Source organism: Macaca thibetana, chromosome 5 (genome assembly GCF_024542745.1).
Source record: "Macaca thibetana thibetana isolate TM-01 chromosome 5, ASM2454274v1, whole genome shotgun sequence".
In the NCBI taxonomy this organism is placed as follows: domain Eukaryota; kingdom Metazoa; phylum Chordata; class Mammalia; order Primates; family Cercopithecidae; genus Macaca; species Macaca thibetana.
In genome coordinates, this window is record NC_065582.1 from 147,751,075 (window position 1) to 147,767,365 (window position 16,291).

At 39.3% G+C, this 16,291-nt stretch overlaps 1 protein-coding gene across 4 annotated transcripts in view; it reads left to right on the forward strand.

Moving 5' to 3' along the window:
- Positions 1-4,161: 4,161 nt before the first annotated feature.
- TMEM156 (transmembrane protein 156) overlaps positions 4,162-16,291 on the forward strand; it is a 62,710-nt gene continuing 50,580 nt past the window's right edge. For 3 of the 4 annotated variants that reach the window (XR_007725929.1, XM_050792040.1, XM_050792041.1), the window contains exon 1: positions 4,189-4,380. Coding sequence is in view for 3 of the 4 variants with exons in the window: in XM_050792040.1 (XP_050647997.1) it covers positions 4,293-4,380 (88 nt within the window). In the remaining variant the exon portion in view is untranslated. Of the gene's footprint in view, positions 4,381-16,291 lie in introns of all 4 variants that reach the window. The other variant, XM_050792042.1, reaches the window with a different exon arrangement.

A 16,291-nucleotide genomic window follows, 5' to 3' on the forward strand; every position in this document is an offset into this window, starting at 1 on the left:
AGTCAGAGATGACACACTGATGTCCAGCAAGTGAACCGCAGGCTGACTTTGAGACACTGATTCCTGTATCCTCAGAGCAGCCAGGCTATGGTCTCGGACTTCGGGTCCCTGGACTGTTCTCCTAATATTCACCATCTGGCCATCTCCAGAGAAACCAGTTGCAAAGCACATGGGTCAGCCTATCGAAAACAAAGGATCCATAGAACTGCTAGATAATTTTGCCTTTTAGGTGTCCAAGAATAGGATAACAAGTCTGAGATCAGACTGGCAGGAGGTGTGCGGGCAGTGCAGGTCTGGAAGAAATATTGGTACTGGGCCAGGCGTGGTGGCTCACGCCTGTAATCCCAGCACTTTGGAAGGCTGAGGTACATGGATCACCCGAGGTCAGGAGTTTGAGACCAGCCTGGCCAACATGGTGAAACCCTGTCTCTACTAAAAATACAAAAATTAGCCAGGCGTGGTGGTGGGCACCTGTAATCCCAGCTACTCGGGAGGCTGAGACAGAAGAATTGCTTGAACCTGGGAGGCGGAGGTTGCAGTGAGTTGAGATCACGCCACTGCATTCCAGCCAGCCTGGGGGGCAGAGCAAGACTCTGTCTCACAAAAAAAAAAAAAAAAAAAAAAAAAAAAAAAAAAAGAAAAGAAAGGAAAAAGAAATAATGTTACAGTAGGAGCTAGTCAGGTATGAGCAGGGCAAGAGAAGACCCCACCCCAACAAAATCCAGGAGTGTTGGGCAACCATCAGATGATGGTCAGGCTGTTGTTAACTGGTTCGTTAAAGCAGTAATTGGTCACAGCTGGTGCAAGGGAAAGGCAGGCTCCTAATAGATAGAAAACACCTGAAACTGATCAGCAGCTTCCCGATAAGATCTCAGGAGTACGGAGAAGTAACGCAAGATCCCGGAAGTATGCCAATGTATAAAATTCCAAGTCAAGAGGTCAAGCTGGGCACTGGGTTTCTCAAGTTGCCCACTTGGCCCTCTTCCAAGTTGTACTTTCCTTCTTTTCTTTCCTTCCTTTCCTTATTGTTAAAAAGCTTTTTAATAAACTTTCACTCCTGCTCGGAAACTTACCTCTGTCTCTCCTTCTGCTTTATGCCCCTCAGTTGAATTCTTTCTTCTGAGGAGACAAGAATTGAGGTTGCTGCAGACACCTATGGATTCGCTGCTGGTAACTTAGGGTAATTCCAATCTCTGCCACCACTAACAAAGTGCTACCAAAAAAAAAAAAAACTCTCCCAAAGCAATCAACTTTGAAATAGACAAAATAATGAATAAATGAACCAACAAGTTGTTGGAAACTTTACATAGAAAAGAATACGTACTAACAAATTTCAAAATTAATTAAAACTAATTAAAAACTAAAACATAATTAATCAAAATTAAGGTGCAAAAAATTGGAGTGGCTTAACTACCCTTTTTAGAAAATTTATCAGGAATTAAAATGAGTTAGCCATGTTACATCAAGTCAGTACTTCCATGGTAAATTTCATTTCCATTGGTTACAATTATGGCTAGAATCCTTGTATTCGAAAATAAGAGAACATCTGGGGAATCATAACAGGATCAAAATGGGAAGTATCACGCCTATAATCCCAGCACTTTGGGAGGCCGAGGTGGGCAGATCACCTGAGGTCAGGAGTTCAAGACCAGCCTGGCCAACATGGTGAAACCCCATCTCTACTAAAAATACAAAAATTAGCCAGGTGTGGTGGTGGGAGCCTGTAATCCCAGCTACTCCAGAGGCTGAGGCAGGAGAATTGCTTGAACCCAGGATATGGAGGTTACAGTGAGCTGATATCATATCATTGCACTCCAGCCTGGGTGACAGAGCGAGACTCTGTATCAAAAAAAAAAAAAAAAAAGGAGTTGCATTGTTCACCGACGACTTTGCGAAACCTGTAAGATGGAGAAGAATTAAGAGAGAGGGCCTCCTTTTTCTTTCCTTCCTTCCTTCCTTCCTTCCTTCCTTCCTTCCTTCCTTCCTTCCTTCCTTCCTTCCTTCCTTCCTTCCTTCCTTCCTTCTCTTTCTTTCTGCTTTGTCTTGTCTTGTCTTGTCCTGTCCTTCAGCCTCCCTCTGTTGCCCAGGCTGGAGTGCAGTGGCACAAGCACAACTCACTACAGACTCAACCTCCCTGGCTCAAGTTATCCTCCAGTCTCAACCTCCCAAGTACTTGGGACTGCAGGCACAAGCCAATACACCCAGCTAATTTTTAAGGTTTTTTTGTAGAGACAGGGTCTTGCCTTGTTGCTCAGGCTGATCTCAAACTCCTAGGCTCAAGCAATCCTCCTACCTTGGCCTCCCAGAGTGCTGGGATTACAGGTGTGAGCCACCACACTCGGCCCGGACAGGGCTTCCTACCACTCCCCACCAGCATCTCTACTGAGCCCACGAACTGACCTGTATTCCAATACCACTTAGTCCAGCCTATGAAACAAGCCATGACTCTCATCAATTCTTCCCTTCCTTAGAATGAGCCTTGATGCTGTTCTTAAAGTAAGTCATATTTGATGTCCTTCACCCATTCTGACTGATCTTAGACTCGGGTGCCAATGTTTCCCAACCCATGGTTCCCATCTATTCATCAAATCATCCAGTCAGAAGAAAAGACAGTTAATTCATGCTCACAATGTATTCACAGAACAGCCTTTACCTCCTGCTTCTTACTGTTTACCCACCCATTGTTTCACAGAGCTCAGGTTTGGGTGGGTGATAACAAGAAAATAGATAAACGGAAATGGGTGGGTGGTGGGGGTATAGGAGAGAGTGAGCAGGAAGAAAAAGATTGGAGACACGTAGTACCTTTTTTTTTTTTTTGAGACAGAGTCTTGCTCTGTCACCAGGTTGGAATGCGGTGGTGCGATCTTGGCTCACTGCCTTCCAGGTTCAAGGGATTCCTCTGCCTCAGCCTCCTGAGTAGCTGGCACTACAGGCCTGTGCCACCACGCCTGGCTGATTTTTTTGTATTTTTTAGTAGAGACGGGGTTTCACCATGTTGGCCAGGCTGATCTCGATCTCCTGACCTTGTGATTCACCCACCTTGACCTACCAAAGTGCCGGAATTACAGGTGTGAGCCATGGCGCCCGGCTGTGGTACCATTTTTTAAAATCAGAAAACAGTAACAGTGAAAACACTGGATATCTGGATTTTCTAAATAATAATATTTGTTTGCACATACGCTTTTTTCACCTTAAGTTCTCGCTACCCTTCACTTTAAGACAAAATATTTTATTTCACTGGGATTATCATCATGAAATATATATATTTTTTGACATGGAAACTGGAAATGTGGATTCTGTAACAATAATGACTCTGTTTATAGCCGTAATGTTAATCAGTTCCATTCTACTGCTAGACTACAGTATAGTAAAGTAAAACCAAAATTTTACATGTGTCCTCAGTGTATCCTTACTTTTTGTACTGTTTCTATCTTCTAGATGTACTATTTTCTGAACACCAGAATTCAGCAGAGCACCTGGCACCAAACAGGATCGACAATCATTTAATAAGTAAATGAATGAGTGATGTCCATACAACCTAGACATGACTGACATTCACCCTTTTCTTTCTTTCTTTCTTGAGAAGGGGTCTCACTCTGTCACCCAGGCTGGAGTGCAGTGACCTGTCATGGCTCACAGCAGTCTCAAATTCCTGGGTTCAAGTGATCCTCAGCTTCCTGAGTAGCTGGGACTACAGGGGTGCACCACCACACCTAGCTATATTAAAATTATTTTTGTAGAGAGGAGGTCTTGCTCTGTTGACCAGTCTGGACTCAAACTCCTGACCTCAAGTGATCCTTCTGTCTTGGCCTCCCAAAGTGCTGGGATTACAGATGTGAGCCACTTCGCCAGCCCACTGTTTTATTTTTGTGAGTATATTGTGGGTTTATATTTATAAATTGGGTGGGGAGAAGATCCCCTTGCTTCTTGAGATCATTTTACCTTTCTTGCTTAGAAAGAAAGGTAAATAATAATAAAGTATAGGTAAATAATAATAATAATAAATAATAAAGGTAAATAATTATTTACCTTTCTTGCTTAGAAAGGTAAATAAATGATTTGAAAGTGCTTATTGGAGGGTAGTTTTTTTTTTTTTTTAAATGGAAAGTGACTCAAAAGTGAAGTCTCAGTTGAAGACCTCTTTTTTTTTTTTTTTTTAAGTCTTACTCAAAAGGAAGTGAGTATGAGGTGAATTGCATTAATCTAAAGTACTGCAGAGATGAAACTTAAAGCAGGAAGCAACATACCATGAGTGTACTGGAAGGGAACACATTTGTGTCATGTGAAGAGACATGACAAAAACAGCCCTTCTTAAATTATTTGTGGCAATAGTGATCACATTCATTTTAATTTTGCCGGAATATTTCAAGATACCGAAAGGTGAGTTTGTAATTGTAATCTAGCTTTGCCTTCTTAATTTTAAAAAATTAGTGTCAGCTAGTGGTTACAGAAAAGATCCTCTTTTTGGATACATGCTGCATAGGCTGAAATTCTAGATCTGAAAAACTAATAAAATAAAACAAGATTGCAATTGTAGTTGACTGTTATATAGTACAGTAACCTAATTCATAGTACTTAATTATCGTAGCATACCTAAAAATGAAAATATTTAAAATCTGTAGTCAAGATTTCAGACATTGAGATTACAACAATCTCATCATGATTTTGCTCTTTGAAACACTTTCTTCAAAGCAGCTTTTTTGTTGTTGTTGTTGTTGTTGTTGTTTTGTGGGATGGAGTCTCTCTCTGTCGCTCAGGCTGGAGTGCAACGGCCCAATCTTGGCTCACTGCAACCTCTGCCTGCTGGATTCAAGCAATTCTCCTGCCTCAGCCTCCCAAGTAGCTGGGATTATAGGCGCCCACCACCACATCTGGCTAATTTTTGTATTTTTAGTAGAGACGGGGTTTCACCATGTTCAGACCAGGCTGGTCTTGAACTCCTGACCTCGTAATCCACCCGCCTTGGCCTCTGAAAGTGCTGAGATTACAGGCTTGTGCCACCGAGCCTGGCCCAAAGCAGCTTTAAGTATGCGTTTACTTTCTGGAATTCTTTAATGAAGAAAGTGATATTTATTGTGTTAAAAATTCTAGAATTCCCTCTACTACAACTATTTCACACAGATAACTTACTGTCACCTTTTGACAAGAAAAAGCATTTATGTATTTTGAAAATACAATTAAAATAAGATGGGTGCAAATTTAAACAGATGTGTGTTTATGTATTTGTAACTGGAGAAAAATGGAACAAAGTTAACTTTGTGAACATTTCAGAAAATTGTAATATAATCGCTGAAACCTAGATTAGGAAAATAAACAGGTATAAATTTAAACTATTTTGATATGCTAGCAAAGGACTTGCAAATGTATTAATGTGAGTGTTCAGATGGTAATTGTGCTCCCTAGCACTTAAAAAGAAGGAAGGGTGAAAAGAAAAGGCTGTATTCTATCATTAAATAGTCTTTATATGAATTGGATTAAAATCAGAGAAAAACTCATATTTGATGATTTGCTGCAATGAATATTTATTGTTGCATATACGTAATGCTAAGTAGCCAGATAAAAATATTTTTGCTAATTATATTTGATGACATATTTCAGTGATTATTTGATGTTGCATTTACATGATGCTAGGTCGTGAGTTAAAAATATTTTTGCTAAATAAACACTATGACTACAATTTGGTTTTCTGGCATTATGTTACTTAGATGAAGCAATCATAGCACATATTTTCAATGCTTGATTCCACTGGGTTATAAAGAGAATAGTTAGAATAAAGATAATCTAATTTTAAGATATTGTGGGCTGAGAGTAAGCTCATTTAATAGTTTTCCAGAGTAGGTTCTATCTATATATCTATCTAACTAGCTATCTACATCTAGCACCTCTTAAAAATCAGGTTGGATCTAATAAAAACCAGGTAATCATCCCCAAAATGACTTAATTAACTATTGGTTAGTACTTTATGAGAACTGATGGCTACAGGAGCACGTTAAAGATTTTCATTTTGGGGCAGATACATAGTTCTTTTAGTTTTTGTTTCTCAAAGTAAGAAGCATGGCCTTCTGGGGCAGTGGTAAGTAGAAAGAAGACAGATGAAGCACAGAGAAATTATTAGTGGGGGACAGATGGGAGCCCCTTCTATTGGTGGGTAGAAGAAAGAGCTCTTATAAAATCCATGTTACCCAAACTTCCTTGGCCTAATAGTACTGTGTCAGTGTTCTTCTTCACCTTGTCAATAATCAACCATCATTTATGATGATGTTTGTTCTCTTGCTTTCAAAACTGGTTACATCAGCTCCCAATACCTTTACTGCCTTCCCAAACTTAAAATAGCTGTTTCTCTTCTCCTGGTCCAAGAATAGCATAGATATTACTCCAAATTCTTTCTGGGTTGATGGATTTTTTTTTTTTTTTTTTTTAAGAGACAGGGTCTTGCTATGTTGCCTAGGCTGACTCCGGGGCTCAGGCAATCCTGCCTCAGTCCCCAAGCAGCTGGGACTACAGGCACATACCACCACACTCAGGTGGATTTATTGGGGAATTTTGTTTCAAAGGAACCCTACTTGGGGGGCCAACAAACAAAAATGTTCAAAAACCACTGTCTTCTTTTACATTATTTAGTGGTAGAAGGAATTTTGCACAGAGCTGCCATAAACAAAAAGTTGATTACTAGGCAAAATGTTATACACATGCAATTGTGTAATAATAATAAAATAATAATAATAATAAAAACGATTATATTTTTATAATGGTTTATGGATCACCAGGAACATCTTTTTGTAGCCTCATTTAATATATCCCATATTGATTAAATGAAGAAAACTTGGACATAATTGTCTTGGTTTTTAAAAATTAGTTCTTAATCACAATAATAGTTGACCTATGAAATGAGTTAAATTGACAACTAATACTAAATAAAATAGCTAGTAAAATGACTTGATGATAAGCAAGAGTGTTCTAGAAGTGCTACAATTAACCTTGTGAAATTCCCCTGTCTAGTCTTACTTTGTTAGTTTGTCTTTTTTTTCTTCATTTTTTTCTCATGTTCTATTCACTTTAATTTCTAAGATAAATATTATAAAATAATTTTACTTATAAATTATTCACTGATACCCTGTCTTTAACATGTCAAATGAATTCAAAAGGAATCTTAATGAGGAATAATATACTCATGAGGTTTAATAGATTTGATTTCAAAATAATAAACCCTCTGAAGTCCTAAGTTAAAAATAAAGCACCTTGTTTGATCATTTTTCATCAAGAATGTATCTGACTCTCTGAGTAATTATTAGTAGGAATATTCCATTATCACAATTACACAGTATAAGCTATTTAGTTTTAACTTTACCAAAAAAGGGAGCTACTTCAACACTGTTTGAGACTTATAATGGGTTTGCATTGGCTATGCACTACTAGCAAGATAACCTATTTTACAGCAGTGTTTTTTAACCTTTCCATTTATTTGAAAGGCAGCTAATATATAGTAGTTAATATAATGGTTTGATGCATTTGTATTACATGTAGATAATGGAGATACAAAAGGGAGTGGTGGAAATATTTTGATTCAGAGCTTCTTGCAATTAGGGGAGCTGGCTTACTCCCAAATAAGAGACTTTCCAAGCTGTTTTTGTTGGACTTACAGTGTTTAAGAGAGAGAGACTTGGCTAACTCTCGTGTAAATCCCAGTCATCTTTTATTTATTTATTCTTTCACCTGTGATAGAAACCTGGGGCTACAAAAATGAAAGGCAACTCTTCCATCAAGGAATTTTCAGTCGGAGGGAATGACTGACTGGCAAACAACTAAATAAAATACAGGAATTAACTAAAACAGGGATGTAAACAAGATGCGATGGGAACATACACATTGCTTCCACATCAGTCTCTGGGAGGACATTCTTTGTATTTCCATTTGCAAAGAGAAATAATTGTCAGAGTTTGAATGATCAGCTAATATGCCTTCTTATCTGTTTGCAAAAGCACTTTTCAAGAGAAGAAATGATGATTATTAAATAAAATATTCTCATATCGGTATATCAATAGTTCCTGAAAGAGGAAATTGCAGTGAGTCACACAAGTGTACTCCCAATGATTTGTGGTGATACAGGCTAGGAACAGCACAGATAAGTCCGGGTGCGGTGGCTCACGCCTGTAATCCTAGCACTTTGGGAGGCTCAGGCAGGTGGATCACCTGAGGTCAGGAGTTTGAGACCAGCCTGACCGACATGGTGAAACCCTGTCTCTATTAAAAATACAAAAAAATTAGCTGGGGCTAGGGGGCAGTGTAATCCCAGTACTTTGGGAGGCCGAGATGGGTGGATCATTTGAAGTCAGGAGTTCAAGACCAGCCTGGCCAAAATGGTGAAACCCTGTCTCTACTAAAAAACTAAAAATTAGCCGGGCATGGCAGCATGCACCTGTCATCCCAGCTACTCTGGAGGCTGAGACAGGAGAATCACTTGAACCCGGGAGGCGGAGGTTGCAGTGAGCCGAGATTATGCCACTGCACTCCAGCCTGGTGGACAAAGGGAGACGCCGTCACAAAAAAAAAAAAGAAAAAAAAGGAAAGAAAGAAAGAGAGAGAGAGAGAGAGAAAGAAAGAAGGAAGGAAGGAAGGAAGGAAAGAAAGAAAGAAAGAAAGAAAGAAAGAAGGAAAGAAAGAAAGAAAGAAAGAAAGAAAGAAAGAAAGAAAGAAAGAAAGAAAGAAAGAAAGAAAGAAAGAAAGAAAGAAAGAAAGAAAGAAAAAAAAATTAGCTGGGCATGGTGGTGGCGTGTGCCTGTAATCCCAGCTACTCTGGAGGCTGAGGCAGGAGAATCGCTTGAGCCTGGGAGGCAGAGGTTGCAGTGAGCTGAGATCACCCCATTGCACTCCAGCCTGGGTGACGGAGCAAGACTCTGTCTAAAAAAAAGAAAAGAAAAGAAAAAGAAAAAAGGAATAGCACAAATGAAAACACCTCAGACCTAATTTTATCTAGCTGTTTTGACTTCCTCACTTTCTTTTAAGAGCCAAACTGACATAAACTCTGTTTACCAGCTTTCATTTCCCCTTCTATTTCACACTTTGTGATGGAAATGGTGGTATAATGAACAGTGAAATTGAAGAAAACAAAGAATAAAGGAACTATAGGATAAACTGACATAATATGAGCATATGTTCACAGTGTTTAAGTCTATGTTATAAAGACCACCACATCAAGGGTAATTGCAATTAATTTCCTGAAAGTGTTATTCTAGTTCTCAAAAATGAACGCCCTTTTTTTTATTCATAAATATTTAATAAGTAATCCCCAGTAAGGCCTTATGACTATTCAAACAATTCTTTTTTAATTTTAACAAATACATTTACATGTGCCCGTAATATGCCAAGTACTTTGACATATATTTTACAAAACAATAATTCATTTTAATGTATTAAATATTTCTACTCATGATGCAGCATCATTCTCAAGAGAGAATGTTCTGAAAATCTTTAGAAAGAAGGAATAACACTAGATGGATAAATATACTTTGTGGTAAGATTTTGCTTCTTTTTAAAAATTTTTATTTATTTATTTTTGAGACAGCATCTCACTTTGTCACCCAGGCTGGAGTGCAGTGGCATGATCTTGGCTCACTGCAACCTCCAACCCCCTGGTTCAAGCCATTTTCCTGCCTCAGCCTCCCGAGTAGCGGAGACTACAGGTACCCACCACCATGCCCAGCTAATTTTTGTATTTTTAGTAGAGATGGGGCTTTGCTATGTTGCCAGTCTGGTCTTGAACTCCTGATCTCAAGTGATCCACCCGCCTCAGCCTCCCAGAGTGTTGGGATTACAGGTTGGAGCCACCACATCCAGCCAGATTTTCTTATTGAATTTTCTGAATCATTACAGTTTTAAAATGGCCACTAATGGACATGATATTTTCTTTTTTTCTTTTTTTTTTTTTTTTTTTTTGAGACGGAGTCTTGCTCTGTAGCCCAGGCTGGAGTGCAGTGGCGCAATCTCGGCTCACTGCAAGCTCCGCCTCCCAGGTTCACGCCATTCTCCTGCCTCAGCCTCCTGAGTAGCAGGGACTACAGGCGCCGGCCACCGCGCCCGGCTAATTTTTTGTATTTTTAGTAGAGACGGGGTTTTACCGTGGTCTCGATCTCCTGACCTTGTGATCTGCCCGCCTCGGCCTCCCAAAGTGCTGGGATTACAGGCGTGAGACATTTTCATGTATGTATTTTAGGCAACTATGTGTTGGCAAAAAAAAGAAAATAAAAAATGTGTTAAATAAAATGCTTTTCATCACTTTGACAGAACTGGCTTTATTCTCTAATCTGTTAGGTTGCAATACCTACCAACAACCCTAGCTTAGGGTGCTTTCTAACTGCTTGTCTCATTGTTATGGTGGATAAATGCTCTCTTAGTGTATCTGTTTTGCTTTTTAATTTTTTAAAAAAAATTTTTTAAGAGAGACAGGGTCTTGCTTTATGGCCCAGGCTGGACTCCAATTCGTGGGTTCAAGTGATCCTCCCACCTCAGCCTCCTGAGTAGCATATCATTTTTGCTTTAATAGAAAAAAAAAGACTTTCTTTAAAACATTCATATGGTGATATATCTTCCACTTACTCTGTTCTGTTTCTTTTCTCTTATCACTTATATTTTATTACCTATATGATTTATTTATTATGCATTTTAAAAAATTATCTGATTTCTCCAAATAGAATGTAGCTCCATGAAACCGAGGTTTTGTCTGCTTTGTTCACTGATGTGTTTCAAGCAGTTAAGAGAGTGTCATTCATATTTGGGGCACTCAGTGAGTATGTTGAGGGAGCAAACTTGCTGAATCATACTGCTGAGGAAATCAAAAGAAAACCTTGAAGGAGGCATTTCTGATCTGACGTTCCCCAACATCTTGTGATTTAGGCAGGCCGAGTGTTATCCTCATATTTTTGAAAGATTAAGCTTCATCACAAACCTAGAGATTTTAGGTTGTGCTAGCGTGTGAAATTTATTTTGCAGAATATTTTACTTGTAAAGAAAGATATGTGTCTTTTTACCCGGAGTCATTTTCCTGCCATTGTCTTTATCTACAGGGAATTTCATAATATTCATTTACTGCTCTTATTTTGACAAGTAAAATGAGCAGTCTCCTGTGTCTCAAACCTGCCTTTCGAATATTGCTACGGTATGTTAAAAGTTATCCCAAACTTTGCTCCCTGCCTCCAGCAAACATTTTAAATGGTCTTTCCCAAATATCCTATGAATAAATCCATAGTCCCTCGCTCCTGATTTGGCTGACACTACAGATATATCAGCCATACACAATATGATATGTTTTTCCCCATTTCCTGCTCAGTATTACCAGAGAGCCTTCAATGATTGGCCCCCAAATTGAAATATAATCTAGTTTTTGCTATTGAAGTGGATACTCTTTTTGAGTTTATTCCAATCTTTTTTTTTTTTTTTTGAGACAGAGTTTTGCTGTGTCACCCAGGCTGGAGTGCAGTGGTGCGATCTCAGCTCACTGCAACTTCCGCCTCCTGGGTTCAAGCAATTCTCTTGCCTCAACGTGCCGAGTAGCTGGGATTACAGGCGCCCCCACCACGCCCGGCTAATTTTTTGTATTCTTGGTAGAGACGCGGTTTTGCCATGTTATCCAGGCTGGTTTCAAATTCCCGAGCTTAGGCAATCTGCCCGCCTCGGCCTCCCAAAGTGCTATAGGCATGAGCCACCACCCCTGGCCTATTCCAATTGTTAAAAAGGGCAGACCTGTGACCAAAGGAAAATATCATACGTTAATGAATGTCTCTGTAAATTAGTCAGCTAAACCATAAGGTCTCTCCTATCCTGGCAGCTAATATTTTTAAATTGCTGAATTATGCTATAGAATAACTAATCATGTGAAAGAGTTTTAGAAATAATCGACTACTTTTTTAACAGGCATAATTTACATACCATAAAATGGAAAGATCTTTTTAAAAAAAACTTTTATTTTAAGCTCATGGCTACATGTGCAGGTTTGTTATATAGGTAGATCCATGTCACGAGGGTTTATTGTACAGATTATTTCATCATCTAGGTATTGAGCCTAGTACCCATTAGTTATTTTTCCTGATCTTCTCTCTCCTCCTACCCTCTGGTAGGCCCCAGTGTCTGTTGTTCCCCTCTATGTGTTCTCATCATTTAGCTCCCACTTATAAATGAGAACATGTGATACTTGGTTTTCTGTTCCTGTGTTAGTTTGCTAAGGATAATGGCTTCCAGCTCCATCCATGTTTCTGCAAAGGGCATGATCTCTTTCTTTTTTATGGCTGCATAGTATTATAAATGGTGTATATAATACCACATTTTCTTTATGGAAAGATCTTAAGTGTTCAGTTTCATGAATTTTGACATTTGTGTGCACCTATGTAACTACTATCACATACCAGATACAGATTTACATCACCCCAATAAAGATTCCTCTGACTCGGCCGGGCATGGTGGCTCATGCCTATAATCCCAGGACTTTGGGAGGCTGAGATGGGCAGATCGCCGGAGGTCAGGTGAAACTCTGTCTCTACTAAAAACACAAAAATTAGCTGGGCGTGGTGGCACGTGCCTATATTTCCAGCTACTCGGGAGGCTGAGGCAGGAGAATCACTTGAACCTGGGAGGGTGATGGCTGCAGTGAGCTGAGATGGTACCATGTCACTGCAGCCTGGGCAAAAGAGCAAGACTCCATCTCAAAAAACAAACAAACAAACAAACAAACAAAAGATTCCTCTGGCTGTTTCCTTTCAAATCTCCTCCCACATCCCCAAGGTAACATCTGACCTGTGTCACCGTAAGTTAGTTTTGTCTCTTCTTCTATTTCGTGTAAATGGACTTATCACACAGTAAATTTGGTCTGCTTTTTGTTTGTTTGTTTATGAGATGGAGTCTTGCTCTGTCACCCAGGCTGGAGTGCAGTGGTGCCATCTCAGCTCACTGCAACCTCTGCCTCCTGGTTCAAGCGATTCTCCTGCCTCAGCCTCCTGAGTAACTGGGCCTACAGGTGCCCACCACCATGCCTGGATTTTTTTTTTTTTTTGTATTTTTAGTAGAGATGGAGTTTCACCAAGTTGGCCAGGCTAGTCTCGAACTCCTGACCTCAAGTGATTCGTCCACCTTGGCCTCCCACAGTGCTGGGATTACAGGCATGAGCCACCGTGCCCGGCCTGGTCTGGGTTCTCTACTTAACATGTTTCTGAGATTCATCCATGCTATTGAGTGATTCAGTAGCTCCTATCTTTTTGTTGCAAAGTACTCCATTACATACATACACAGCATTTGTCCCTTTATCTATTGGGTTATTTCCAGTTTGGGCTATTATAAATATGCTGCTATGAATATTATTGTACAAATGTTTGTGTCAGTGTATGTTTTCATTTCTGTTCAGTAACGCTCTAGTCGTGGAATACCTGGGTGTCTTAGTCAGCTTGGGCTGCTATAACAAAGTGCTGTAGACTGAGTAGCTTGTAAACAACAGCCTTCACAGTTCTGGAGGTTGGAAGTCCAAGATCAGTATGCCAGCATGGCTGATTCTGATGAGGGTCCTCTTCTGGGTTGCGGAATGCTGACCTGACTTTTCTTTGTATTCTTACAGGATGGAAAGAGAACTAGTTACCTTTCTGGTCTCTTCTTATAAGGGCACTGATCCTATCCATTAGCTCTCCACTCTCATGACCTAATTATCTCCCACAGACCCCACCTTCAAATACCATCATATTGGAATTTTAGGGGGACACAAATGTTCACTCCATTTCACTGGGTATATTTAATTTTACAAGAAGCTGCCAAATGTTTCTCCAAATTGGTTGTACTAGCAATATGTCTAGTAGCAAAAAAATTCTCATTTTCTCTAGTTTATATTTAATATACTGAATCAATAACATTTAGAATATGTATAGTCAAAGAAATAATCTACATTTCTTTCAAAGTTCCCTGACAACTAGTTAATGAGGCCTTGGGAAAATATGAGTTGACCTAGAGTAGCCTCTGGTGCACCTATTATCTGTCAAATAATGAAGATTTTAATGTAAGTTTTCACTTATTTGTAGAGGTCAATGGATGGTTGAGATTTCTTTTCTTGCAGTCATACCCTGAAAAATACTCCTGGCACAAAATATCTAAAAATGTGTAATACAATGTATTTAAAACTTTAGAAATGTAGAGTTGAACTGTTGAGAAAATAAGACTCCTTGGAGGCAGAAAATGAGTAGGAATTATAAATACATATGGGTAAGCAAGAGTGAACAAATTAGTGCCTCGGGAGCATCTGCAAATCTCTGGTGGCCTGGAATTTCAGTTTCACTGGGTCATATGTCAGGAGACAGAAGGCAAAGTCTAAGACTGAGATATGACTGAGATACTATAAAGTGATATGCTCCATAAAACAGTAACCTAGGACAAATTATGTCTGGTTTTGAGGAAACTTGTCTGTCTTCACTTTGGCTATGGGTGGAGAAAGGAAGAAGAGTCCTTTGAGAGTTTGTAAACACAGCTGGCCATAAGTAGGATGTTGAGGATCATTACCTGTGAGGTGTGAAAAGTCCAATCCAGGAACATAGTTAAAGTCACTTTGGGTTAATGGTGCCATTAGACACCCATCAGAGGAAAACACCAATCCTCTCTGGAGGAAAACATCTTTACACCATTCCTCAAATAATCTCCCAAAGTGAAATTCCAAGGAACAATAGCTATTGGACAAACTCAATGGACAAGAATCAACAGAAACAACAAACAGCAGAATTGGATCTTCAAGGAATTCAGATATTGGAATTATGAAATATAAAATAGTTTGTTTCAATACATAAAATCAAAAAGTATAAGTAAGCACAGGAGAATGTAATCAGACTCATTTCACACCGTGTACAAAACCCAACTCAAAATGGATTAAAGACTTGAAGACCTAAACTATAAAACTACTAGAAGAAAACATAGGGAAAAAGATCTATGACATTGGTCTGGGCAATTATTTTTTCGGTTATGATCCATAAAACAGGCAATAAAAGCAGAAATACATAAATGAGATTGTATTAAACTAAAAATCTTCTGCATAGCAAAGGAAACAACTGAGTGAAAAGAAGTCTATAGAATGAGAGAAAACATTTGCAAACCATATATATGATAAGGATTTAATATCCAAAATATATAAGGAACTCAGACAACTCAACAGCAAGAAAATAACCTGATTAAAAAATGGGCAAAGGACACTGAAGAGACATTTCTTTTTTCCCTTTTTTTTTGAGACAGGGTCTCACTATGTTGCCCAGGCTGAAGTGCAGTATGGCTCACTGCATTTTTGACCTCCTAGGCTCAAGCGATCCTCCCACCTCAGCCCCTTGAATATCTAAGACTACAAGTGTGGGTCACCACACTGGCTAATTTTTAAAATTTTTTTCGTAGAGATGAGGTCTCACTATGTTGCCCAGGCTGGTCCCAAACTCCTGGGCTCAAGTGATCCTCCTCAAAAAATTCAAAATTAGGCTGGGTGCGGTGGCTAACACCTGTAATCTCAGCACTTTGGGGAGGCCAAGGTGGGCAGATCATGAGGTCAAGAGATTGAGAACATCCTGGCCAACATGGTGAAGCCCCGTCTCTACTAAAAATACAAAATTTAGCTGGGCGTGGTGGCATCAGCCTGTAGTCCCAGCTACTTGGGAGGCTAAGGCAGGAGAATCGCTCGAACCTGGGAGGTAGAGGTTGCAGTGAGCCGAGATTGTGCCACTGCATTCCAGCCTGGTGACAGAGTGAGACTCTGTCTCAAAAAAAAAAAAAAAAAAAAAGAATTCCAAATTAGAATATCTTGGGATTACAGGCGTGAGCCACTGCGCCCGGCCAAGATATCTTAAAATAACCAGGGATGAATGCAGATTGTCTTTAAAAAGTTTAAAGGAACAATAGTCTGATAGCTCACCTCTTGAAAACAACAATGAAAATCAGAAGGCAGTGAAAAATGCCTGCAAAGTGCTGAAGCAAAATTATTGTTGATCTAGAGTTGGTGAGATGTATATTTTCAGATAAACAACACAGAATTTACAATCATCGGACCCTCAGTGAAAGAACTTCTAAAGAATTAGCTTTAGGAGAAGGAATGTAATCCCAGAAGGAAGGGCAGAGATGCAAGAAGAAATGGCAAGGAAGAAAACCTCAACAACAATTATAAAAGTGTGACTAAATCTAAACAAATCCTGAAAATATTAGTTGCATAAAATTTAAAAACTCAACTAATTTGTATGTCAGTGAAAAAACAAGATAGAACTAAAATGCTGTGTAAAAGTAGCATTTAAGTCAGGAAGCA